This window comes from Gopherus evgoodei, chromosome 7, assembly GCF_007399415.2.
Source record: "Gopherus evgoodei ecotype Sinaloan lineage chromosome 7, rGopEvg1_v1.p, whole genome shotgun sequence".
Classification (NCBI taxonomy): Eukaryota; Metazoa; Chordata; order Testudines; family Testudinidae; genus Gopherus; species Gopherus evgoodei.
In genome coordinates, this window is record NC_044328.1 from 110,377,724 (window position 1) to 110,405,167 (window position 27,444).

At 42.8% G+C, this 27,444-nt stretch overlaps 1 protein-coding gene across 3 annotated transcripts in view; it reads right to left on the reverse strand.

The window, feature by feature from the left end:
* Positions 1–23,503, reverse strand: part of UROC1 (urocanate hydratase 1) — a 67,221-nt gene extending 43,718 nt beyond the window's left edge. For all 3 annotated transcript variants that reach the window (XR_004001263.1, XM_030569532.1, XM_030569531.1), the window contains exons 1-5: positions 23,258–23,503; positions 15,069–15,199; positions 7,479–7,572; positions 5,611–5,670; positions 2,400–2,528 (exon numbers count right to left, since the gene is read on the reverse strand). Coding sequence is in view for 2 of the 3 variants with exons in the window: in XM_030569532.1 (XP_030425392.1) it covers positions 2,400–2,528; positions 5,611–5,670; positions 7,479–7,572; positions 15,069–15,199; positions 23,258–23,383 (540 nt within the window). In the remaining variant the exon portion in view is untranslated. The remainder of the gene's footprint in view (positions 1–2,399; positions 2,529–5,610; positions 5,671–7,478; positions 7,573–15,068; positions 15,200–23,257) is intronic.
* Between the last annotated feature and the right edge of the window lie 3,941 nt (positions 23,504–27,444).

Below are 27,444 nucleotides of genomic sequence, written 5' to 3' on the forward strand. Positions count from 1 at the left end.
TATGTCTACACTACGAAATTAGGTCGATTTTATAGAAGTTGATTTTTAGAAATCAATTTTATACAGTCGATTGCGTACGTCCACACTAAGTGCATTAAGTCGGCAGAGTGTGTCCTCACTACTGCAGCTAGCATCGACTTACAGAGCAGTGCACTGTGGGTAGCTATCCCACAGTTCCTGCAATCTTTGCTGCCCATTGGAATTCTGGGTTAAGCTCCCAATGCCTGATGGGGAAAAAACATTGTCATGGGTGGTTTAGGGTACATGTCATCAGTTGCCCCTCCCTCCATGAAAGTAATGGAAACAATCGTTTTGTGCCTTTTTTCTTGCGTTACCTGTGCAGATGCCATAGCATGGCAAGCAAGCAGGGAGCCTGCTCAGCTCACCATCACTTGCTGCTATTGTGAACTGGAGGCTTCTGCCTCAGGCTGCACCCCCAGCTGGCAGCACCAGGCAGTCGCACCTATCCTAGCCTACCCCTTGCTCCCATAGCTCCTGAAACCTGGACAGTAGTAGGGAGCAGTTCAACTATAGGCTGAGCAAGCACAGGATAGGTAGAATGTGCCTTTGAACGTTTAAAAGCTTGCTGGCACTGTTGGTCAGATCTCAGAGCAACCAACATTCCCCATTGTTATTGCTGCCTGCTGTGTGCGCCATAATATCTGCGAGAGTAAGGGGGAGACATTTATGGCGGGGTGGGAGGTTGAGACAAATTGTCTGGTGTCCAATTTTGAGCAGCCAGACACCAAGGTGATTAGAAGAGCACAGCAAGGAGTGCTGTGAGGCTTTGAAAACCAGTTTCATGATTGGCCAGGTTTCACTGTGACAGTTGTGTGTGTTTCTCCTTGATGCAAACCCGTCCCCTTTATTGATTTTAATTCCCTGTAAGCCAACCCCCCCCCCCGAAAATAAAGTAACTATTATTTTGAAACTATGCTTTCTTTCTTTATTACTTAAAAGAAAATTAGATAATGGACAAGGTAGCCCGGGTGGGGTGGGGGTGGAGGGAAGGACAAGGTCACATTCTTTATTGTAGCCACACTAAAAATCAAACTGTTTGAATGACAGTCAGAGAATGGCCAAAGCAACTGAAGGAGTGGAGTGGCTGGGTGCCCAGAGACTCCCCCCCATGTGTTCTTGGGCATCTGGGTGAGGAGGCTATGGAACATGGGGAGAAGGATAAGCGGTTATACAGTGGATGCAGCGGGGGTCTGTGTTCTTGTTGGCTTTCCTGCAGCTCCAACAGATGCTTCATCATGTCTGTTTGCTCCCCCAACAGATGCTTCATCATGTCCGTTTGTTCCCCCATTAGCCTCAGCATCACGTCCTGCCTCCGCTCTTCGCACTCACTTAATTCTTTCCTGGCCTTTGCCACTGAATGCCTCCATGCATTAAGCTGTGCCCTATCAGTGCAGGTGGACTGCATTAGCTGGGAAAACAAGTCATTGCGAGTGTGTTTTTTTTTGCCTTCTAATCTGCGATAACCTCAGGGATGGAGATGGTGGGGGAGCATAGAAACATTCTATGGTCTACGATTCTGGGGGGACCGCATGGTCACCTGTGCTGCTGAGTTCGTCACACTGATCGAACAGGAAATGAAACTCAAAAATTCCTGGGGCTTTTCCTGTGTATCTGGCTAGTGCATCGGAGTTCAAAGTGCTGTCCAGAGTGGTCACAATTGAGCACTCTGGGATAGCTCCCGGAGGCCAATACCATAGATTTGTGTCCACACTACCCCAAATTCAACCCAGCAAGGTCGATTTTAGTGCTACTCCCCTTGTCGGGGAAGAACAGAAGTCGATTTTAAGAGCCCTTTAGGTCGATGGAATGGGGTTGGTCGTGTGGACACATTCATTTTTAAATCAACTGAACGTGGCTAAATTCGACCTAACCCTGTAGTGTAGATCAGAGCATAGGCCAAATTCTGCTAGTCTTGCTCATGCCAGTAGTAAATCAATGAACATCAATAGGACTAATCCCAAGGATAAGGCAAGTGGGCTTTGGCTCCATATGTTCTAATATTATGGAAAATGTGATTCACCTGTCATGCAGCTTACCTGCTTTCAAATCTTACAGAAGGCAATTACCTGTCCACAACAGATGGGCACTAAATGGCCTAGAAAACTGACAATGGAACACAGAAACTTTCACCTCTAGGTCATTCGTTCAAATCTGCCCTAGGCTGACTCTGATAGAAAAACGTGGCCATCTGATGAGGGCAGAATTCTGCCCTTAATTATACCAGTGCAACCTCACTGACCTAGACAGGGTTGCACTGGAATAAATGAGGGCAGAATTTGGTCTTATGTGTTTTCTTTTATTCATGTAATGATAATCTAATAAGGAATAAATTTTAAAAACAGCCTAAAATGAGATCAGAATGAGAGGATAATACCCACCATGCCATTGGTGATGATTAGTCGAGGTGCATACCGAGGGCTGGGGAAGAGGCCCAAAGGATGACCACTGTACATCACTAAAGTTTGCTCTTCGGTTATCTCAGACAAATAGTGCATCACTAACCAGAACTGAAAATTAAAGCAAAGGAAAACTAGTGAATCTGTTCCCATCTTGCAATGATCTGTCTTCATAGAGCTCTTAAGTTTCTAGTATAAGAACATCTGTATGGATAACATAGTGTATTTATATATAAAGAATCAACCAGAGCTTTTGCTAATTCTTGCTTTTAATAAAGTCTATTAGAAGGACAATGCTAAACACCAAACACATAAATGACTAGTGAGAACATTCTGAATGAGCTCCAGAAAGAATAGCAAAAAAAAATAAATTGTATTTTTCTCCAGTACAAAACTCAGAAATGACTTGCTAGCACTTAATGCATCATTTTTGGAATTGTCCTAATTTTAACCTGAAGTGAGCCATTTGGTTCTGGCACTTTTCTGAAAATCTTCCCAAGGCCAAATGCTAAAAATTTCTCTTTAAAATAACAGCTATAAAAACACACACAAATGTCATTGATCTCAAGATTTCGAGGTCTCCTATGGCTTCTCACCTTTGAAATAAATATGGATTACAACTGGCACTAGAAGATGACAGAAGTTTTCATCCTAAACAAAAAGCACCTCTTTTCATCATGTTGGTAAAAGAAAATACAGTCCTTGATACATTCAGAAGTAAAACAATAGTCCCATCATCATCTGCAAAATTACTCTGGAATTACACTAGAGAGCAGAATTTGTCCCTTAGTCTATAAACTGGCTGCAGAGTTAACTCAAATCCATTATTTTCCAACAGAAAGTTCATATTATTTCCAGTGAATTTTCAAGATGTGGTTATGGACTGAAAATGCACAAAACAATCACATCTTGTTATATTTCATGTACAATCACCATCCTTCTGACTGATTAGCAAGCAATGACTCTCTAAAGCAAGACCCATGCTGGCCTTCTCAGCTGAAAAGAATAGCCCAGGTCACAATTTTAACTGTTGAGGCTGGTGGAGCTAAAGTAAGGGAAATTTGGTAGCAGAAATGGATTTTTCTTTAGTAATCTAGTTGGAAGAAAGAAAGGGGCTGTGCGGATGATACCAGCATTTTCAGGATAAATTTTGCAATGCCTAAAAAAAGCAACAAAAAAAAAAGCACTCTGATTTCATGACATGAACACAGAGAACAAAGTGTCCCCATTACAACCCAACCATTCATCTGATTGCTACTCTAAGTAACCAGGAACAAAAAAGCATTGTTTGCTCTGCAGTGAAACTCCTGCAGTTCACAGCTCTATCTAATTTGGACAGGACTGCTGGAACTAGAGAAAGAACAGAATGTTACCAAATTTTGTGTTGCTTGCATTTCATCTTGCAGTCTCACATCTGCCCTGAGGCACACCAGCCTCTGACAACACATGCATGCATCTAATTTAACTGGAGGTGCTGTTCACACTAAAATGAGAACAGGGTCTCACAAGTAATTTATAATGAATTTAACCTCAAAAAACCCCTTTGGTGGGGCTAAGGACTACAATCCACATTTTCTTGATTCTGAAATCGAGGCACAAGTGACTTGCCCAAGGTCACACATGGAGTTTGTTACAGAACTGGGAATAAAACCCAGGTTTCTCATCTCCCTGACCTGTGCCATAACCACAAGACCATTCATATTCCCTTACCTGTAAGTTAATGTATTTTGTGAAAAACAAAAACAAGGGACCAAAATGAGAGAAGCTTCAGGAGGGATATATCTGACCCAATGCATTTCTGTCTCAAGGGTATTTTTGTTTGTGAGAGGTACAGGAAGCCTTAGAATAAAGTGCAACATCCTCAGGTGAACTCCGGGACAAGTCCAGAGCCAGAATTCCTCCTAGATCTTCCACTCTGTGGGTGGAGACGCATGCCTGATGCTACATCCCTTCCAGGGGATGCAACATATTCCTGCCTGCACACCTGTCCAGCTCTACCAGCAGCAAGGAAGGCCGATACCCCCATCTCCTCCTTTCACTTCTCTGCCCTCTTTGGAGTGTCTTGTGCCTCAGAGGATTCATGGAAGGAGCAGTTTCTGTGCTCACAACAACTGCATTTGTGCCCTGCTGAGAGGCATGAGAGTTGCTCATTTAATGTTCTTCCACTTCACCCCTGTTGAGTAACTGGACCCAATCTGGTTCTGAATGACTAAATTGCCTTTGTATAAGACGTAACCGAGTACCCATGCTATTGATGTCAGTGATTTCCTTGAAACATTTTTTCATGTGCAAATTTCAGTGTTCGCAAAGTGTTTGTGTTAGACAACTACACTGTACTTCATGCCATTACTGGGAAGAACAGGGACAACATATAGTATGGAGAGGCTTGTTCTATGAGTAGAACAATACCTGACACTTCTGAAATCTTCTCATCTTGTTGGGAAAGCAAATTCACACAGACAATGGCCTGAGCAGGGTATCTGTACATTAGTGGGGAATTGACATTATGTCTCGGGATTATTGAGCTATAGGGCAATGTGGGTGTGTTCTGCAAACCCAGCCTTGACCCCAGGTCTAAGATTTGGACTGTAAGATCCATTAAACATTCCAGTCCCAGAATTTAGTCTCAAGCCTTGACCACACCTCTTTATCAAAGGAGATATAATGCAGTGTTACCAAAATTGAAGCTAAACTGGACAAACAAATGGTCAACTAGTACTTGTGAAATGTCTTCAGCTGCTCTTTGACATTGTTGGAAACACACTCAAGATTGTGCTTTTTAGGTCATCATTACTAAGTTGCATGTTGTGCGAACTAGTGTAAAATTAGTAGAAACAAACAAATATACCCTATTACATATTAGGATGCAGTTTGCCTCTAAAATTATGTGAACAAACCAGAGGTGCATCCAAATGTACAATAGAAAGAAAAGAAATTATCTTAAAATACACAATTATCGTCACAACATTCCTATTTGGAAGCATATGCTCTCCTCACTAAATAAAGCTCTGCACTTCTTTACAGTTCACAACTCAGCATTCATCTACCCAGACAGGATGTTTTGGAATATTACAATGACTGCCAAGAATTTGTCACAAACTCTGCCTAAGCAGAATGGAGTTCCGATGGGTGAAATATCAATCTGATCTACTTTTTCACAAGACCTCTAGTTGCAAATGTATCAATGTCATACCTGAGCCCAGTTGCTGAAGACTTGTCCATTTCCTCCGTAAGTTACAAGCTCCTGGGGAAACTAAAAGAGGCACATTTTCATTATATTAAAACTAGTGCTTCCCTGCAATATTTCAGAGGGATCCCTCTAACAATCCCAGAGATTAATTTAATATTGAATTCAACGCGGTGTTATATTTTTTGCATCAACATTCTCTAGACTTTTGAAATCAGAAAGTATCATAGTAAAGTGACAATTTAAGTAAAATCGGTGGATTGTAATCTCCCCCTTAGAATAAGGTTTATTAATTATTGCCAAATTGTGGGGATCCACATGCCAAATTACAAAAGTTACTCATTGGTTGCTGTTCTTTTAACTAGGCAGGGAAAAGCTCCCTTAAAGACAGTATGAGCGATCTTGCTTCTGAGATGCATGCTGCACTTTCAAAGATGCAGAAAGGGTTAACATCTACTTTTGGATATATATTGAGGACTTAACGTATTGAGTGCTTAACCCTACTCGCATTAAAGTCAATTACTTCAATGGGAGCGAGATTGGGCCCTGATTAATTTGTTGTGCCCAGAGTTTGGCCCCGCTGTGCTAGTTGCTCTGTAAATATATAGTGAGGGATGGTCCCTTCCCCAAGGAGCTTCCAGTCTAAATAGACAAGGCACAACAAGTGTGTGTAGCAATGAATCGAAACAAACAAGGAAAGGAAGACAAGTGAAAGCAAAAACATTATTGTTTTATGTGGAAGTGAGCGTGGCAATGGCAAGGGTTCCCATCCAATAGCAGTATGGCTGTTGGAGGAACCGTACTGCTAGATGGAACGAGAGCCCGCCCTGCCACCCAAATGGTGCCATCTATGTGCACGGCACCTGCCCCCATTGATTGGAATGGCGGGGGAGGGGTGTCTCTTGCCTGCAGATCCCCAGTATCCATGCGGTAAGGAGGTATCATCCTTCAAGTTCCACAGCCCCCCAACCCTCCACAAGAGGGGAGCTATAGCCTCCATGAGGTCATCCTGCTGTGCTTTCTTGACTCACTGGCTTCCACTGTGGGCTTCTTTGATGAAGGAGACAATACTTTTACCATATTTACTGACATATACAAAGGCCTATTAATTTGAACAACCAAAATCCCTCCCCCTCCCCCCAGCCAAACTGAAGATCCAGAGTCTCCAGACGCCAGTACTCCAGACTCCCAGAACACCAGAGCCTAATTAATAAAAAAAGTCAAATAGTTAAAGGAACTCCAGTAGTCACCATCTCCACCTCAGAGTGATCCAACAGGAGCTGAAAACTCTGAGGAAAATTGTGGTCGGTGATAAGATCTTTATAAAAAGAATAGTTTTACCATCTAAAAACCCTGCATGCTTCTTGCATACATAATTCCCACTGTCATTAGGGTTACAGCATATGGGACGGCAGGTCTAAGCCCGACACACATCTCAGTCCTGAGAAACACGGTGCACCTTCAGACCCAACTGAAGCCAAAGGGAGTGGCTGGCCTGCAGTCCCTCCAGGAGATGCCCAGGAACCTTGGAGGATCAGTCCCACAGAAAGTATCATTTTGGCATGCCACACTGTACATACACTCTCCTGCAGATACTGAAAATGGCCTATTTAACTAACCCAGATAGAAGCCAGCTCTACAGATGTTACGGAGGAAATTCACCCTTGTGTGGAGGACCAGCACAAGACCTATGCAGCCCTACTTCAATCCCATTTAATCCTATATTGAAGGTTTAAATGGGAATAAGTGGTGCATAAACCTTTCCCAGGTCCTAAAATACTCCATTTATATGTGAGCATATATGGAGGGAATTACTTGTAGATTTACTCCTGTTCTGTGAATAATTTCCATCCCTTTATTTCCATGGTAATTACCTGGGCCACTGAGGGATCCAGATTATTCATGATCATGTGCATTATTGCAGCAGCTGATTTGATTTTGCAAGGATATTCCTCTATGGGGTAAGCTCTGAAACAAAACACACACAGACATTAGGGAGGATTTTTCTTAAGCACATGGAAAGAGAAGGCAAAAAACCCAATGAAATATTTAACTGCCACCAAACTTCCCGGAGTTGCACATATTGATTAATAAGGAAAGAAAAAATAAAACAAAACACAGCCCAAGCCTGAAAAGACTTCTGTAAATTGAGTTAACATATTTCAGATTGATCAGAGCTAATCCAAGAATATTTGCAAATAGTTTTATTCAGCACTTTTCTACCATTCATTGTTGACTCAATTAATCACAAATGGGATTTAACTTTACTGACATAAGCAAGTTCTTATTACTCCTGATAGCCCTGCAGAACCAACACCAAGACAGCTGGATATTTCTGGTGCCCCATCACTCTACCAATTACAGTTATATCTGTGCAACTCTGCACAAGACAATGGGGCCTTACAGGTTTCACTGAAGGCACAGTTTGGCCTGCGCCACCTCTATTATTTTTGCTCATGCTTGAGAAGAAAAGAATCCAGCTTGATCCTCCATTCCTAGGTTGAGTTTGCAAGGCTGGCAGTTACGAAAAAAAACAAACCACCCACATTTTCTTTTGATCCAGAAATCACTGAGGCATAATGTACATAGAATCCCACACTGGTATTTCTACAGACCCACTTTTCAGAGCAAGATCACTCTTCAAGGCTAATAACCGTAATTGTCTAATTGCTACGCTATGCTCTCTTCCCCACCAATTTGTTCTAAGATATCTAATCTTATCTTTGCAGCGTAAGCTATCCAGGGAAAGGTCTGTTTTTTCTTATATGCTTGTACAGAGCACAGCACAATGGGTCTGGGGCCTCTAGGGGTTAACCCAAATCAAATAATATTGATAATATTAGAAAGTGTAACCATTATAAAAAGGTTTCGCTATTTTGCTTCCTCCTATTCCACAGGCAGAAAAATTGTTAAAGCCACTGGAAGGTCATTCTGGCAGGAAAGATAATGTGACATGTTTTACATGTCTAAACTGTCTTTCTTCTATTTGCACAAAGACCCTTGATGGCTGGACTTTCACTTCATACAGAAAAACGTTTAATCTGGAAAGGTTTGGATGAAACCTGCCAGTTACATTCATCAGACACTGGCTGACCAACTTCTGACCCAAGATTGAAAAAGTGTATTGTATAGATTTAGCAGCTATTCTCACCCCTTGTGTGTATTTCCTTTCATTTACCTGTATTCTGTAGGATAAAGAGGAAAATGTCTTGTAGCCACAACTGAACTAGAAGGAAAGTTATTTTTAAAAAATGCATGGGGTTTCATTTGTTAATGGGAGTAACATAGCAAATACTGGGTGAGTTTAAAATAATTTATTACAACATAAGATTACTGGATACATATATCAAAGTTGAATACACTTTGCACTGAGGTTCAGATAGATGTGATATCATAGATGTGGTTAATTACCCAGACATCTGTTGGGGAAGTAATTCAGCAGGGCACAGATTATTTAACAAGTTCTTGGAATGCATTGGAGACAACTTTTCACTGCAGAAGGTGGAGAAAGTGACTAGGGGAGAAGCTGTTTGAGATTGGATTCTGACAAATAGCAAGGAACAGGTTAGGTGGAAGGCAGCTTGGTTGAAAGTGATCATGAAATGACAGAGTTTGTGATTCTAAGGCAGGGGTGGGCAAACTATGGCCCAGGGGCCGGATCCGGCCCCTCAGGGCTTTGGATTTGGCCTGCAGGCTTGCCTCCCATTGCGCTGCGGGCCCTGCGCCGCTCTCAGGTGTGTGGGGGGGGGCAGAGGGCTCTGTTCGTTGCCCTTGCCTTGAGGCATCGCCCCCCCCCCCGACAGCTCCCATTGGCCTGGAACGGGGAACCACAGCCAATGGGAACTTCGGGGGAGATACCTGAAAGCACGGCCAGGGCCGCAGCACTTCCTGAAGTGGTGCAGGGCTGGGGACAGGGCAGGCTTGCAGGGAGCCTGCCCTGGCCCCGATGCATGCCACTGCCACCTCAACCCCCTGCCCTGAGCCCCTTGTCACACCCTGCACCCCTGTGCATGCCAACCCCTTGCCCTGAGCCCCCTCCTGCACTCCGCACCCCTCCTGCACCCCAACCCCCTTCCCTGAGCCCCTCATACACTCTACACCCCTCCTCTGCCCCAATCCCTTGTCCTGAGCCCCTTCCTGCACACTACACCCCCTCCCATGCCCCCCACTTCCTTCCACACCCCATACCCCTGCCCTGGCCCTACATACAATTTCCCCACCAGGATGTGGCCATCAGCCCAAAAAGTTTGCCTGCTCCTGTTCTAAGGAATGGTAGGAGGGAAAACAGCAGAATAAAGACAATGGACTTTAGAAAGGCAGACTTTAGCAAACTTGGAGAATTGGTAGGTAAGATCCCATGGGAAGCAAGTCTAAAGGAAAAAGGAGTTCAGGAGATTTAGCAGTTTTTTAAAGAGACATTATTAAGGGGAAAAGAGCAAACTATTCCAATACGTAGGAAAGGTAGGAAGTATAGTAAGAGACCATGCTGACTTAACCAGGAGATCTTCAACGATCTGAAACTCAAAGAGTCATACAAAAAGTAGAAACTAGGTCAATACTGAAGAGTGAATATAAGAACAATACAAGCACATAGGGAGAAAAAATAGAAAGGCCAAGGGTCAAAATGAGATTAAACTAGTTAGGGACATGAAGTGTAACTAGAAAACATTTGACCAAGACATTAGAAGCAAGAGGAAGACCAAGGATAAGGTAGTCCCATTACTCAATGAGGAGAGAAAGACATTAACAGAAAATGCAGCAATGGCCAAAGTGTTAAATGCCTTCTTTGTTTCAGTTTTCACCAAAAAGATTAGCAATGTTAGTGGGATAGGATCTGTGTCTAAAATAGGGAAACAAGAAGTTAAGAATTACTTAAACAAGTTGGATATCTGACAAAATACATGGTAGAATATTTAAGGAACTGGCAGAAGAGATCTCTGAGCCATTTACCATTATCTCTGAGAACTCATGGAGGATGGAAGAGATCCCAGAGGACTGGAAAAGGGCAAATATAGTACCTACCTATAAAAATAGGAATACGACAAACCAGGGCTTTATAGACCAGTCATCTTAACTTCAGTGCCCAGAAAGAGAATACAGCAAATAATCAAACAATCAATTTGTAAGCACCTAGAGGATAATGACGTGATAAGTAACACTCAACATAGATTTGTCAGGAACAAATCATATTAAACCAATCTAATATGCTTCTTTGACAGGGTAACAAGCATTGTGGATAAGGGGGGAAGCAGTAGATGTGATATATCTTGTCTTTAGTACCATTTTTGGAAATATAGCCTAGATGAACCTACTATAAAGTGGTTGCACAGCTGGTTGGAAAACCATACTCAGAGAGCAGTTACCAATGGTTCACAGTCAAGCTGGAAGGGCATATCAAGTGGGGTCCCTTAGGGATCTGTCCTGGGTCTGGTTCTATTCAATATCTTCAATGATGTTTTGGACAATGGCATAGAGAGTACACTTAAAAAGCCTGCAACAATACCAAGCTGGGAGGGATTGTAAGTACTTTGGAGGACAGGAATAGAATTCAAAATGATCTGGACAAATTGGAGAAATGGTGTGAAGTAAATAGGATGAAATTCAATAAGGACAAATGCAAAGTACTCCACATAGGAAGGAACCATCAACTGCATAAATACCAAATGGAAAGTGACTGCCTAGGAAGGAGTCCTGCAGAAAAGGATCCAGGGTTATAGTGGATCACAAACTAAATATGAGTCAACAGTGTAACATTGTTTTCAGAAAAAGCGAACATCATTCTGGGATGTATTAGCAGGAGCGTTGTAAGTAAGACACAAGAAACAATTCTTCCACTCTGCTCAGCACTAATAAGGCCTCATCTAGCGTGCTGTGTCCAGTTCTGGGCACCACACTTCAGGAAAGATGTGAACAAATTGGAGAAAGTCCAGAAGAGAGCAACAAAAATGATTAAAGGTCTAGAAAATGTGACCTACAAGGAAAAATTGGAAAAAAAAAGGTTTGTTTAGTCTGGAGAAGAGAAGACTGAGGGGGGACATGAAGTATGTAAACGGTTGTTATAAATAGGAGAGTGATATATTGTTCTCCTTATCCACTGAGGACAGGACAAGAAGCAATGGGCTTAAATTGCAGTAAGGGAGATTTAGGTTAGACATTAGGAAAAACTTCCCAACTGTCATGGTAGTTAAGCACTGGAACAAATTACTTAGGGAGGTTGTGGAATCTGTTATTAGAGGTTTTAAAGACCAGTTTACACAACCACCTGTCAGGGATGGTCTAGATAATATTTAATCCTGCTTCAGTGCAGGGGACTGGTTCAGGATAAGCTCTACCCTGACATCTGGTGGAAAGAATTTCAGAGAGTGTATTTGCATAGGCTCGCCTACCCTATCCCAGACTGCTGAGCTGTGGGACTGCTTGGTGACAAATGACTCACCCTCAGTTGGGTGGTACTTGCTAGACAAGGGACATGGGTTCCAAAACCCAGTGAATTGAGAGAGGCTGGGGATAGGTATCTGTGCCTGGTGGTGCAGGCTCCTTGTGGAGCCAGAAGCACCAGTTCCACCCCCTCCTCTCTCCACTGTGGAATGTCAGAGTTGATTTTTTTAATTCCCTCAAGAATCTAAATACAGGTTACTGAGCTGAACTCACTTTGGGCTAATGGTGCACTAGCACTGGGGCTCCCCCACTAGAGCTGAGATCACTATGAGTTGAAATCACTAAAGAGCTGAAATTACTGAGCTGAGAGCACTGAGTACTGTGCTAACTAGTGGGGGAGCCTGAAGCTATACTGTGGAATAGAGCAGCTGGTGGAGAGGAGCAGTTGTGGGGACGGCTGGAGCGGATCACGGGACAGCTGGTGGCAGTGGAGCGGCTGGCAGAGCAGAGTAGCTGTGGGACGGGTGGAGCGGCCCACAGAGCGAGCGGAGCGGAGCCGAGCAGTTTGCAGGGAGAACTGGAGCAGCTCATGGAGCAGAGCAGCTGGTGGAGCGGAGCAGTTTCTGAGGACAGCTGGAGGAGCAGCGTGGAGCAGCTGGTAAAGCGGAGCAGTTCGTGGAGGAGGCAGAAGCAGAACCCACGGAGAGGCAGGGCAGTTGGCCCCGGACCACGTAAGGTGCCCCCTTCTACCCAGACTGGGGGGAGGGACCTCTACAGATAAACTCTCGAACTCTGGGGTGGCATTGACCAGAGACTTTTGGGTTGTTGGACTTTGGGGTGATTGGACTTAAAACCCTAAGGGGAAAAAGGACAGTGCCAAATGTACTTGGAGGTGGGTTTTTGTTTATGGTTTGTGTTATAACCCTGTTTATGGTGTTTCTCCAATGGGATGCCGCATTGATTCCTTCCTTGATTAAAAAGATTTTGCTACACTCAGTCTCCATGCTTGCGAGAGGAGAAGTATTGCCTCCTAGAGGCGCCCAGGGGGGTGTGGTATGTGAGTGTCCCAGGTCACTGGGTGGGGGCTCGAGCCGGTTATGCATTGTGTTACTGAAACGGAACCCCTGGACACTGAACCTGGACCTTGTTGCTGCCAACTCAGAGGGGCAGAAGGGTTACACATACAATCCCTATTCTTAGATATCTGCTAACACAAAGAATGTTGCTGTGGGAACAAGGATATTAATGAAGCAGAAACACGCTGCCCCACATTCCATAGGGAACACAAATAAACAAAACGAAAACAAAGTGTGCCAGGGGGAAAAGAAAAGACTTTCTATTTCTGAGATTCAAATAAACTGTTACAAAAATGGAAAATGAAAAATAAACAAGTGATAAATAGTATCTAATGCAATCAAAGAATTACTGACGTTAGAGATGGAAATGATCTGGTGGGCCATCTAATCCAATCCCAGTCAGGACAAGTTCGTCCCCAACTTTTTAGTGTTCAGTGCTTTGTGCTACCAAGAGGCCAATCCTAAAGTCCTGTTCAGACAAAACTCCCAATGTCTTTAGCATGCAGTTTGTCTTAGTTTAGGTCTGCAGGATTTCGCCTCAGTCTCATGCTGAGAGCATGGAGACACAGCTGTTTGCACAAATCTGAGTGCTTTATAGTTACTTGTTTTATTTATTTAGATTTCTGTGAAGATATTAAACATGCCCTTGTTTGACACAAATTAGAACAATTAATCAGACTAGAAACAACAGCTAACACTCCACCAGGCCCTCAACAAAACTGCTCTGCTCCACAAACCTTTGCCCCTCTCCAAAAGCTTGAATAAATTTATTGCCTCTTACAGCACTCTCCAAATGTCAACAGGCCTAGTATATTTCAGATCAGGATCAGGCAGCAGGTTCCAAAGCTGAGGGCCCCTCATGGAGAATGCTCTACCTCTCTTTTAAATAAAGGGGGATCCAGCTCTGAAGCCTCCCCTATGTGGCATGAGGAGAGAGACAGTCTCTCAAACAGGCAGCTCTAAAGCCACTCAGGGCATTTGACTTCTCCCACTGATTCTCCAATTATTGGCTTCAGCATTCCAACAGTCTATGGATTGAAATCTACAGTCTATAAATAATAACGGAGGAGTTTTGCCAGCCAACAGAATTCAGCTTCAGCACAAGCCGCAGTGCCTATAAGACTTACTCAGAGCTCATATAGTTGAGACTGTACTTTGGATGCTTGTGAAACACTACAGACACCTCTGAATGGGGCCTCTGTCAGACTTCAGTGTGCATAAACCTTGTGCAGTCTCTCTGCACAGGGATGAATTTCACCCCAAGCATTTTACAAGCATTCCAGGAGCTCGAGCTGATGCTGTAAGAGCCTGAAGTAAATGTCTCCAGAGTAGACTAGCTTTTAAATAGGAACACAGTATAATGAGCGATAGAGAGGGGAGGGCCTAGCTAGTGGCCACCGACAAGGGTGCCCAATATTTCCCTTGTTAGATAGTGGAATGCTCACTAATGCCAAGGGGAATTTAACGTGGCTAGAGAGCAATATAGAGCATGGAGCAGGGCCGGCTCTACCATTTTTGCCACTCCAAGCAAAAAAAAAAAAAAAGCCTCTTGGACTGTGCCACCTGAACTGCCGAGGCAAAAAAAAACAAAAAAAAAAACAAACAGCTGCCTGGACTGTGCTGCCCCAAGAATGGACAGAATGCCGCCTCTTAGCATGTGCCACCCCAGACACATGCTTCCTCCACTGGTGCCTGGAGCCACCTCTGGCCCGAAGTATGAAGAATCTCTGTTATGCAGCTTTTGGGGCAGCATTCCAAAACTACGACTGAGGCTTACTATAAACAAAGCTACTGTTTTATAATTACATACAAGACACAATATTTATTAGTTTGATTGATTCATTTCATTAATATGTCTTGACACTGTTTCTAGATGGGCTTAAGTGAGGCCTCACTGGGACATAGGCTTTGGGTTAGCCCTGTGCACACAAGTGAATTTCATATCCAGAGTACAACAAGCGTGTCAGTGGTGACTGATTGCAATTCTGAAAAGTCCCCTCCCAACCTTACCTCATCTCAATTTCTGGGCAGAATCTGTACATGTATATGTGGCCATACAGCTTGAGCTCTTCCGCAAATTCCAGCGCCAGCTCTTTATGGACTTCGGGTGGGAAATAACGCAAAGCATTTTGCAAAGCCAGCTGTCAAAAAAAGGGCACGGGTGAAATGAAGGTGACGAGGTGGGTGGTTATCATAATAACATGAGCTTTATGAGATATGATGGGAAACCTGCCCAGATTGTAAGAGTATTCAAGGTTACTGCCCTTAAAAGAATAACAGCCCAAGTAGTATGAAAGCTGAGCATTTCCGATGATATTTCTTCATCCTAATCCTTGCACAAGCAGAAAAATACTCTGGCTCAGATTCTCTGCTACACCCAGTCTCCACCAACCACAGCAGTAGAGGGAGGGGAGGACAGCAAAGGAGCCATCTGAAGATAACCAGGCAGTAGGGTTCTGGCCACTCTTTTCCTGTCCCCGGCATCCCACTACATTCGGCCAGGAAGGAAGTGGTACAGGGAAACAGCTCTGCTGTCTCTAAACTAGTTGAGGGCTCCTTGAGGCCAGGAGAAGCCTTAACTGTGGGGCTACAGCCAGTTTATGGCCCATTTGCACCTCTGGAGTGGCACAAAGGGCCTAGATTGGCCTAGACAATCTGAGCCTCTAACATATTTATTAAGCAAACCCAACAATATGGAGTAGAACAAGCTTCAGCTCAACTCAAAGGCAGCAACCATGTCTTCAGACTTTTGGTCAAGTTTCATGCACATGGTGCTATGCACAGATGTTCAATAAATAACCATAACATCATGATGGGCAGTATTCCATTCACAGTCTGGTGCAATATCTGGTCTTTTTTATCTTCTCAATGTGCATATATAAATCCCATTAATTTTAGTGTAAGTATGGTATGTAAATCAAGTAAAGATTAGCCATAAATACTCATGTGCCTAGTTCTTCTAAAGAGGTTTGCCCATCATTTCTAACCCTTTACAGAAGAAAATATTCACATTTTATTTATCTTTGTTCTTTGCTTCTGTAGGTTAAGTTATGATGGTGGAATTTTTAGGAATAATCCCACAGAGGGAGTGAAAAAACAGTAGATATGAGGCAGTTTCAATTTGTTATGTGCAAAATTTGCCCATGTGCAGAAGGTTTGCTCAGAATAGGACTTTAATGGGATTTAAGTGATGCATAGGTCTTGTTCTAGCTCTCTGCATAAAGATCAATTTCACTCAGAGTATACTCATAGCAGGATACCTACACTTGATAGTGGATTCTTGCAGGATCTCTCCCGTTAAAAGTAACCACTAGATGTTTGTGAAATCCTCATAATGAAATGTAAATTCAAGGTTCTTCACATTCCTTACAAACTGGAAAAGGGACCAATTTTCACAGAAAACCTCGCTAATGTATACATGTTATTTAGGCAAAACCAGGACCAATTTCAATTAAAAATGGATCAGTTTTTGAACAAAAATGCAAAAAAATAAGACTTTTTCAGTAAAGGAAAACACATAAAAATGTGTAAAACATATAGAATTTTGAAATTACTGGAAAATTAATTGTTGGAATGAATAAAGCCATTTCATCCAACATTGTACGTGAGTGAGAGAGATCATACAAAATTATTTTATGTGAAATTTTAAATGCTTAAATAATCACAGGTGGGTGGCATTTTAGGCAAATCACACATACTGTTCCTGATACTTATCAGGTATTTATTACTGTTCCATCAGTGAGAAAATCAAACTATGAATTGCTAAGGTTATTTAAAGCTATATTTTTGTGGAGTTATTTTATTTTACAGTTATTTAGCACAGCTAGCCCAAAACAACAGCAATTGCAGGAAGTGGCTGTGGATGTAAGTAGTGTTTTCTTTTAAGTCAGTGCTGAACCAATTCTCCATTGTTGTGCTAAGGGGCGCTGTGCTGCCAAGGGAGCTATTCAGAAATGACAACAATGCGGTCCTGGCCGCTGGTAGGCACTGAAGATCTCATGGCATGTTCCATAAGAGTAGGGTTTTCACACCTGTGTCAGGGGCAAATTCACATTACATCCTGCTTACCTAAGAGTCTTCCTGCCTAATTTCCAGTTGGATAAGTATTCTCATCACTTTCTATCCCAAGCTATTGCAGAGTGTGTTGCTATGTATTATTATGCGTTTGCTACAATCTTCTCCAGTGGTGGGTGTATTTTCATATTAAATTGATTCTTGCACATGGAATCAAACTCTTCAGGCTGGGCTAAGGCACTGTATTCCTTCTGCCTGCAGAGATGTTGCCCATAGTTTGCAAAGCACATTGGTATCCTTTGAGATGAAAGGTGATAAACATAAGCTATTATCTTTATGTAATGTTTTGTTAAATCATGTAGTCATTATGTATTCCACATTCTGGTCTATTAGAACCATAATGAGGCCAAAGATTTTACAATCTTTAAAAGGCTAATTGCACATAAAGGTCACGAAAAAGGTTGTCCACTTGCATTATAAATGGCAGCACTATCCAAGCTGCTTTCCTGTGAAGATAGTCTCAACTCATATTTAACTTAATAGCTTCATTTGGGTGATTTGTAGGGAGTGGAGATAGAGTTTGCTTTAAGATCTGATGAGATCACATCATCTCACCATGCGGGAGACTCTAGTTTTGGAGAGGGAGGAATATAGCACACATACCCTGTGCTTGCGACATCCTCCAGTGGTTGCATGAGGGAGTCATGGATGCAGATAATTTATAGAGAATGCAAACTGCAATAGTGCCGTATGGGAATAATGGTGCTTAGGACAGTGAAAACCCATGGACTCAACCTAATTATTCTCAGCATAGTCATTATTCTCTGGAGACAAGACACTTTGGCAAAAGCCCTTAAAACCCATACAAAACCCAAGCCTTGGCCCAGTGGCAAATCTCTAGTTGACTTCAACGGGCCACGGTTTGGTCTTTATGGCTTAAAGTTCTCCAGCTAACGCACCACTTGAGCATGCAAGCCTGCCACACACAAAACTCCCTCTGGCTTCAGTGAGAACTAGCATCCATAAGGGCTGCCAGAAGAGACAAGATGATGACTATGTAAGAAAATGTTCCTGGCATAGGTATTCTTGCATTTGAGCACATAGGGTCAGATCCAATTTGAGGTCAACAGAGCTATGACAATTTACACCAGCTGAGAATGTGGCCAATAAAATCCAGAGGCTGGAATTTGCCATTTTATCGACAGTACGAAAAGAAAAAAAAAATCATTCACTGGATGTAGAAAATGCAAATGATACCCCTCCAGCAGCTAGATAAGCAGTTGTTTTTCAAGAGCATGTTACTAGGGAACACAAAAATCCCAGCTATAATTAATATATGGTAAGATTGGGTGTTTTTGTTAGAATGTCATATCAGCTGCAGTCAGCGATAACTACAATGATTTAATTCTGGAGAATTTCAAATGAGAGGATAAAATTATGCCACACACACTCTTAAAAATAAAATACAATTATCTGGGATAAAATTCTGTGTGTGTGGCAGGGGGCGGGAATGAGTAACAGGAAAAGGGAAAATATTGCAACATTTGGAATTATGGCTGTGTTCTACGTTGAATATCAAGTGCTGGAGGAATGAAAAAGTTATCTTTCTAACCTGGCTAGAATTATTCAATAAATATCCTGCATTATTTGTAGTATAACAAGATTGCTAGAGATATTTTTACCTAATCTACAAATACAGTTTGATAAATTCAAACAGTTTAACATGTAGTAAATACTAGAGCTGGGGAAATGGTGTGAAAACAATTTTGCGAATATCTGCCTGGATTTTTTTGGCTGAGCATATGCCCTATTTGTGTTCTCTTTCCAAGAGCATCCAAGTGATTGCGTTTTGTAATACAAACATTCATGCAAATGAATTCTAAAGTTGCATGCGCTTGTATTTGCAGAAACCAAAGTGAATTCTCAGATGAAAGTATCTATACCAAAAGCGCTTGTATGTGTGTCCAGAGAAGATAAGCAATACCATGTGGCTTATGTGACCAATCACAACTAAGCAGCACATCTTTAATTTTGTATGTTCCTGGCCTCTACATTACTTAAATCTACTAAGTCATCAAAATATGGAGCCTTGGCCTGGACCTTTGAATAGGAGTGAATTTCATCTATAATAAATGCATTTCTGGAAGTCAACATTTCCTTGTGATTATTCTGCAAGCAGAGAAAGAGATGAAGAACCTGTTTTTCAGAGATGCTTGGTAATTATGGCTCCTATTGACTTCATCTCATGCTGCAAGTGCTCAACATCTGTGAAAATCAGGCTTTAACCTCACTTACAATGTATATGAAAGTCAATAGGACTTATGCTCCTAAGTCACTTAGACTTTTTTTTGAAAACCCAACCCTTAATTAATTATTTGTTGAGAGTATTTCAACCCGGTCACCTAAGTACAACATAAGAACTTGACCCAAAGTTTCCTTCTTAGACATGCATGGTGGATCACGCCTAATATTGTGCTCTCATTTTGAAGCACTCCACTAGCAGTTCAATTTTCTTGCTCAATAGAATTCACAAGCCCCATTGTGTTCTAAGCAGAGCATGCCCCTGCTGTCATTTAAATAAAAGTGAATCCTTGCACTAACTTCAACAGGAACCAGATAGCTATCAATAGATCAACTGTCAACCTCTTTGTTATGGGACTGTCTTGGGAAACCAAGAATATTAGAATATTAGAAATATTTTAATGGCTTTTCTTTCCTCCCTTCTAAAAGCCAGTATATGGGTGTGGATTTATATGACTGGCCTCAGTTTACCCTCATAACAACACTATCAGTACTTTCCATTGGAGGATCTCAAAGCACTTTTCAAACATGAAGATGAAGCCTTATGACCTCCTTGGGAGAGGGGTCACCATTATTGTTACCATTTTACTGATGGGAAACTGAAGCCCAGAGAAGTGACACTCAAAGTCACATTGATCTCTTGGTTCCTTGTTCTGTTCTTTAACAATGAGATTAACTTTTCTTTCCTCCCACTTATATTCTTGTAATTGGTGTTTATAAGGCATTTATAGCGGGATTATTCTCTGAAAGTGATTGCAAAAATGAGATTGTAGATTTCACGTGTCATTCTCTCTCAATAGCATCCAATATAGATGACCTCAATAGAAATAAAAGTGGATCTTTCTGATTGGCCAGTGTTGTAAACTCCACACAGGCTCTGAAAGTCCACCTGTGTTCTTTATGGCTAATATTTTCCAAAGCAGAAGCCTAGAGTTAGCCTTCTCCTTCCATATGTAGATTTCTAACTCAGCGGCCTGATTTCCAGAAATGCAAATCAACCAGAAGTTTGCACTGAGGTCAAATGTCCTCTCGCTTCTCCACGGAGGTCAAAAGGAGCTGCTGGGGGCTCAGGCAGCAATTTCACAAAAGAGGCCATTTTAGGAGCTTATTTTTGAAATCCTTGACCCATGCCTATTACATTAGAACTAGTAGCAAAGATACTCCAGTCAAAGCTTCCTGTTTGCAGAATGTTTAGCTCGACAGATGGAAGCGGGAGAACAGAAGGCTTGAGCTTTCTGAGGTGGGGAGGGAAAGACAGAGGATATGGCTGTTTCAAGCGCTAGGCCATGAAAGTGGAAGCAAGTGAGCTCAGGAATCTTATAAACAAAATAGGTCCTCAGAAATGGTTTGGTTTATCCAAGGAGATTAAGGAGTGTACGGTAGGGACAATTGTATATCTCGTCAGCAAGCCCCAAGGCATACGGAATTTTCTAAATCTCATTTAAGGGTTTCTATTATTACCAGAACCTCAGGCACAAGAAAACGAAACATTGCAATGACTTAGAATTATTATTGCAAATACAGAAAAACTTAGACTGAAGGGGTACAAACATCCTCAGCAAGTATAAGTTGCCATAGCTCCATTGACTCCATGCCAGATGAGATGCTGGACTCATTTTTTCTGTTGCTCATTAGCTATTTTTATTAGAAAATAAATGTATTGTGGCATATAAAGAAAAATCTCCAGATAGTCCCAGTATTACACATCACTGGTAAAAGCTGAAATCCTGTCTCAAGGTTTTGAAACCACCTTCTAGAAAGACTATATTTTTTAAGCATGGAAGGCATTTGGGCTTTCGGGTATCAAATAAATACCAGCTGAGACTCTCAACCTGTTAGGAGTTTAAAGGTGGAGGATTAAAAGCCAAATAAATCAGAAAGGAAGCTTTTAAATCTTTAACAGGCCAATAAAAAATTCACAACCAGTCTGATCTTTTATTAACTGTTATTGATAAGGAGGGGAGAGAAGAGGGTAGGATGCTGGAAACCAGATTGGGACTAAATCAATTTCTACTGAGTTTGTTCCCAGAAAATACTTGACCTGAGGAAATAATGTGGAGTCCATGATCCATACTTTCCTCCTTGTGAGGTTATGGCGGGCAGGAAACTGTACTAGTTTCCATTCATAGAGTACCTGCCTTGTAGGAGAAAAGGGGTGAGGATCTCTCCATGATAAAGAGATGGGGGTTGGCCTGCTAAAAGGTGAATATCTGTAGGTCCATGGAGATCTTGGAACATCTATGGAGATCGTATGCCTCTGCACAGCAGCTCCACTGATCTCTCGTCCTCCTGGCAGCAGGGCTCCTCCAAGAGCCACGCAGTCATTAATTCCCCCACCTCAATCCCATGGCTGTGCTGTAATAGCCAAGGAGAACATTCCTCAGCAACACAATAGCATTAATTCCTAATTGGATCTCTCATGGTTGTTCCCTTCTTGTTCCAAATGCTCTTGATGTCTCAATCCTTAGAAGCTGGGCTTCCACAGAGTCCCAAGGACTTGAGGAAAGATCTGAGATCTGGATCTCCCCAGGTATGCACCTCCACCCCAGCTAGTTTTTAACTATTTTGGTTCCTCCTTGCTTGTGGAAATGGACAGAAAGAATCTGACCTCAAGTGCCAATTCACCACTCACCTAAGCAAGTGTAACACCAAAGAAGTCTATGAATTTGTGCCTACTTTCACCAGTTGTGAATGTGTCACTGTGTGTCTAGCATGGGGGAGCGGGGAAGAGAGGGAACATACAATGTTATATTATTATTGCTATTATTATCTGATGAAACATGGCCTTTCAGACTATTAAGGAATCCACTTGTTGCCTTTGAACATGAAAAACTCCTATTGACTTTTGTTTTAATGTAACCTCTTTACTGTTAAAAAAATTAAATTGCTAATAAGGATTGAGCCTAATGATTACTTAACAGTGCAAGTTACTTAGTCAAACAAACCAAAAAAAAGAGAGAATTGCACAACCGAGAAGAAATCATTAACTCAAACCCTTGAAGTCTGTGCCTTGGCAGAGAACACCATGACGTTTCTGATTAGGCTTTTAAATATATTTCCCCTTGTAACATCTTAAAATGCAAAACCAAAAAGGAATGTATGTGGATGGTTTGTAAACAGGTGTTGATCTTCCATACTTTGCGTTGATCAATTTTGTGGGCTAAGCCTTCTACACATACACTAGGGCAGGGGAGGGGAAACTTTTTGGGCCGAGGACCACATCTGCATGGGGAAATTGTGTGCAGGGCTGGGGCAGGGGGTTGGGGTGCAGGAGGGAGTGCGAGGTATGGGAGGAGGTACGGTGTGCAGGAAGGGGCTCAGGGCAAGGGACTGAGGCAGAAGAGGGGTGCAGGGTGTATGAGGAGGCTCAGGGCAGGGAGTCGGGGTGCACAAGGGTGCAAGGTGCGGCAGGGGACTCAGTGCCATGTGGGGGAAAGCCCGCGGGCCAGATCCAAAGCCCTGAGGGGCTGGATCCAGCCCACGGGCCATAGTTTGCCCACCCCTGCACTAGGGATTTTTTTTTTTAAAGGGGGATACTCATAAAATGTCTGGTGAAAAGTGCTGGATTGACAGCTACAGAGCCGAAAGTCCCATTTATCCCCAGAAAGCACCAAAAACTGCTATGCAAGCTTCTCACACACTGCCCCACCAACGTGTCTCAAACTCTTCTTTGGGGAGAAGCAATGAGGTGGAAAGCAGACAAGTCCCCATGGCGTCATCCGTTAGCTCACAGCTCAGTGATATTAAAGCAACAATTAAATTTATTTAGTGGCCTTGTTCTTTGGCCCCCAAGCCCTATGGAGCATTTGAGGCATTAGCCCTGCTGCTTTGAATGGCTAGAATCTGGTGGGAAGGGAGGATGTGTCTTGCAAACCCCGTGTTACCTTTTCTTCCTGAGCGGTGAGGTTGGGGGTTCTCACAGGCGCATGAGGTACTCCTTTCGTTCGCCCTCTGTTTCCCGGCAGGGGCTGTAGTGGAAGTCCCCCACAAATTTCCTCCAGGCTAGACATGTCCGTCGGGGAAATAGGAGATGAAGAAAAGGCTGGTTCAAGGGGAACGAGAAGTGCAAAGAGAGGTGTGTGAGCACCTGGGTTGTGCAACAGCTAGGAGATCACCTCAGAGAGAACAGCCTAGCCTGTGTCTTTTGCAAACATGCCTCCCAGATTCTGAGGACAGACACCACAGGCGACACACCTCCTCACACTGTGAAATCCCATTGGTTCTTCCTCCCTCTAATAACGAATCATTTACCATTTTCCTCTTTAATCTCTGGATTTTTTTTTTTTTTGTAGCTGCTCTGCTAACACTTTGGGATACATTTGGCCCAATCCTACATTCTTTGCACACCACAAAGTCACATTGCCTTCAATGCAAAGTAAGGCTGATGGACTTCAAAAGGAGATTTGTCCGAGCAGAGATTCTAGGATATGTGCCTTTACCCATCTATAATCTCATAACTGAATACTGGGAGCTTTCTCTTGTACATCGCTGGATAGTACTGTACCTCACTCCTGACCATTACACTAATTGAATCTATTTCCCCATGTTAAAATATCCTCACAGCTTCTATGGGTCATCTCGATTATCACTTCAAAGGTTTTTTTCTCTCTCCTGCTGATGATAGCTCATCTCAATTGATTGGCCTCTTACAGTTGGTATGGCTACTCCCACCTTTTCATGTTCTCTGTATGTATAAATATCTTCTTTCTTTGTGTTCCATTCTATGAATCCGATGAAGTGAGTTTTAGCCCATGAAAGCATATGCTCAAATAAATTAATTAGTCTCTAAGGTGCCACAAGTACTCCTGTTCTTTTTGCAGATGGCTGCTACTCTAAAATCACTCCTGACCAGTTTCCCTTTCTGTTAACAGCTGTTACCCATATATAGCAGTAAAGATGCCACCCCAAATAGGTTCCTGTTATTATATGTTCCTGAATTTTAACAGATTTAAACTGAAAATATATCAGTCTATTCAATATTGCTACTGATTTTGCTGTGCTACATAACAACAGCAGGGAGAAAATAAACTCTCTCTTTTACCTGGCTTTTATACACCATGATCAACAACAATTAGAGTTGCTAAGGATCTTCCCATTCAAACATCACAAACAAATATGCTTCCTGTGACTTTCCTCTGAACACGAAACATGAACTTTACTCTCACCTTTGAGCCTTTGTTTAAATTGTGCAGCAGCTTTTTGGCCCTTGTTGCATTCACAAAGCCACAGCCTATGTCTGTGCTGACATCCACTGGGAGAATTGCCTGAGTAAGGACTCCGGGATTGAGCCCATAATCTGGAAAGAAAAGAGAGAGAAAATAATATAATGAACAGGTGTGAAATGGGAACATTTCAGACTTAAGGCCCATTGTCCTATGAAGTGTAAAAGGGTGAAATCAGTAGGGTTCTTAAGAAATTAAATAATGTTCTATGGAAATTGTTCTGAAAACCTATAGCATTTAAAAGAGAACGATGCCTTCCCTTATAGGTTTCCTTGAACAATCCTATAGAATCCTACAACAGGGATATTATTGGCTATTAAATTTGATGGAAGGGTTGGAAAATGTATAGAAAGGTTATTATTTTTTGCTATTAAATTCTATTGGACTTTTCCATGAGTGGCAGATGAAATTTAATGTTGATAAATGCAAAGTAATGCCCATTGGAAAGCATAATCCCAACTATACATATAAAATGATGGGGTCTAAATTAGCTGTTACCACTCAAGAAAGATCTTAGAATCGTGGTGGATAGTTCTCTGAAATCATCCACTCAATGTGCAGCAGCAGTCAAAAAGCAAACAAAATACTGGGAATAGTTAAGAAAGGGATAGAAAATAGGACAGAAAATATCATGTTGCCTCTATATAAATCCATGGTACGCCCATATCTTGAATACTGTGTGCAGATGTGGTTGCCCCATCTCAAAAAAGATATATTGGAATTGGAAAAGGTTCAGAAAAGGGCAACAAAAATGATTTAAGGGTATGGAACCACTTCCGTATGAAGAGAGATTAATAAGACTGGGACTTTTCAGCTTGGAAAAGAGAAGGCTAAGGGAAGATATGATTGAGGTCTATAAAATCATGACTGGTGTAGAGAAAGCAGATAAGGAAGTGTTCTTTACTACTTCTCATAACACAAGAACTAGGGGTCACCAAATGAAATTAATAGGCAGCAGGTTTAAAACAAATAAAAAGAAGTATTTCTACACACAATACACAGTCAACCTGTGGAACTCCTTGCCAGAGGATGTTGTGAAGACCAAGACAATAACAGGGTTAAAAAAAGAACTGGATAAATTCATGGAGGATAGGTCCATCAATGGCTATAAGCCAGGATGGGCAGGGATAGTGTCCCTAGCCTCTGTCTGCCTGAAGCTGGGAATGAGCGACAGGGATGGATCACTTGATGATTACCTGTTCTGTTCATTCCCTCTGGGGCACCTGGCACTGGCCACTGTCGGAAGACAGGATACTGGGCTAGATCAACCTTTGGTCTAACAGTGTTAAACGCTAATAACAACACATTATGAACAAAGGCTTTCCATTAATGTTATATGGAGCTTGATCCGTGAGGTATTGCACATCCTCTGCTCCCACTGAACCCTACCAGTCTGAGTCCTAGGACAGTATTCTCATGGTTTATAATAGGTGACTGGAGTATTTTGCATAATTATTATGCATCATTCTAGCAGTTTTAAAAGAAGGAGGGGAAACAAAAATATACAAATAACCTTCTCCCCCCCCTTCCCTAGGTTTCCCAGTGTAACACACATTCTTTATTTCTGATTTTAGGCTCTGATCCTGCAAACACTCAGGCAGGTGAGTTGCCTCTCTCATGTTTAGATTCCCATTGGGCCTGCTTCTGTCTCAGGAGTGCAGTTTAACTCAAGGGTAACTCCCTAGAAGCCCAGGAAGTGACACCGACACAAGGTAGGTTTAAGAAAGACAAGAGTCAGGCCATGTTAGTCACCTGAAAAAAAGTCAGGCAGGGCTGTGTTTGCAGGATCGGGCCTAAAATCAGAAATAAAGAATGTGTGTTACACTGGGAAACCTAGGGAAGGGGGGGGGAAGGTTATTTGTATATTCTATGTTCTATGATCTGAACAACTTACACCTGTGCCAGCCCTCATGGAGACAAACGAGCTCGAAACCTGGTGCCATGCACTGCTTATGTGGCTCTGCTTGCAAACTCCGGGCTAGAGCCTGGGGGTTCTTTGGTGCAGGGACTGTCCCGTCTTGTGCCATGCACAGAGCAGGACACACACACACATAACACATCTCGCCTGGCAGGTTGGCCTAGCAGATCCGTTGCAATTTGTTTTGAAATACCCTCCTACCCTCTGAGCTCACTGCTCCCTCCTTGCTCTGGATGCTATTTGCTCCCCGCTGTCTCTCTCTGGTTGGTAACCTGCAGCAGGCAGGTGTAATTTGCCAGGCTGCCTGATAGAGGGCGCTGCAGAGGCGAGAGCTGAGCAGCTGGCGGGAGGGATCCCCCCGCCCCCGCAGCCAGTCTCACATGCCGGGTATTTAATTTAAAGGCACAGGAGCAAAGACGGGGAGCGCCTGAGTTGAAAGTGACAAGCCTGCTCTAACCTCTCCCCGCACCCAGCCTGGCTCCTGGAGGAGGCAGATGCGGCTGGCAAACAAATAAAACATGCATCTGAAGCAAGGATCAGCCACAAGTCCAGACGAAGGGGTGTGGAAACGACCCCCCCACATCGCCGCAAAAAACATATAAAGAACAGGAAGAAGATCACATGTTATAATAATCCCCTTTGCAGCCAGACAGGACCGGAGGGCAGAGCTGGCCAGTTAGGACGGAGGGATGTGCTAGCAGCTGAAGGGAAACAGAGAGAAAACTTGAAGATAACTAAATAGCACAACGAGGGGGCGAACCCCCTGTCCAGATAGCAAAAGGGAGGATCTCTCGCCCCCCCTTTTCTGCAAGGCATATGGGAGGGAGGAATAGCTCTTCCAACCCTCTTCCGAACCCCCAGCTCCCCTAAACCAAATGCTACCCCCTCCCCACCAGGAACCGAATCTGTCACAATTTCCAGGAACAAATCA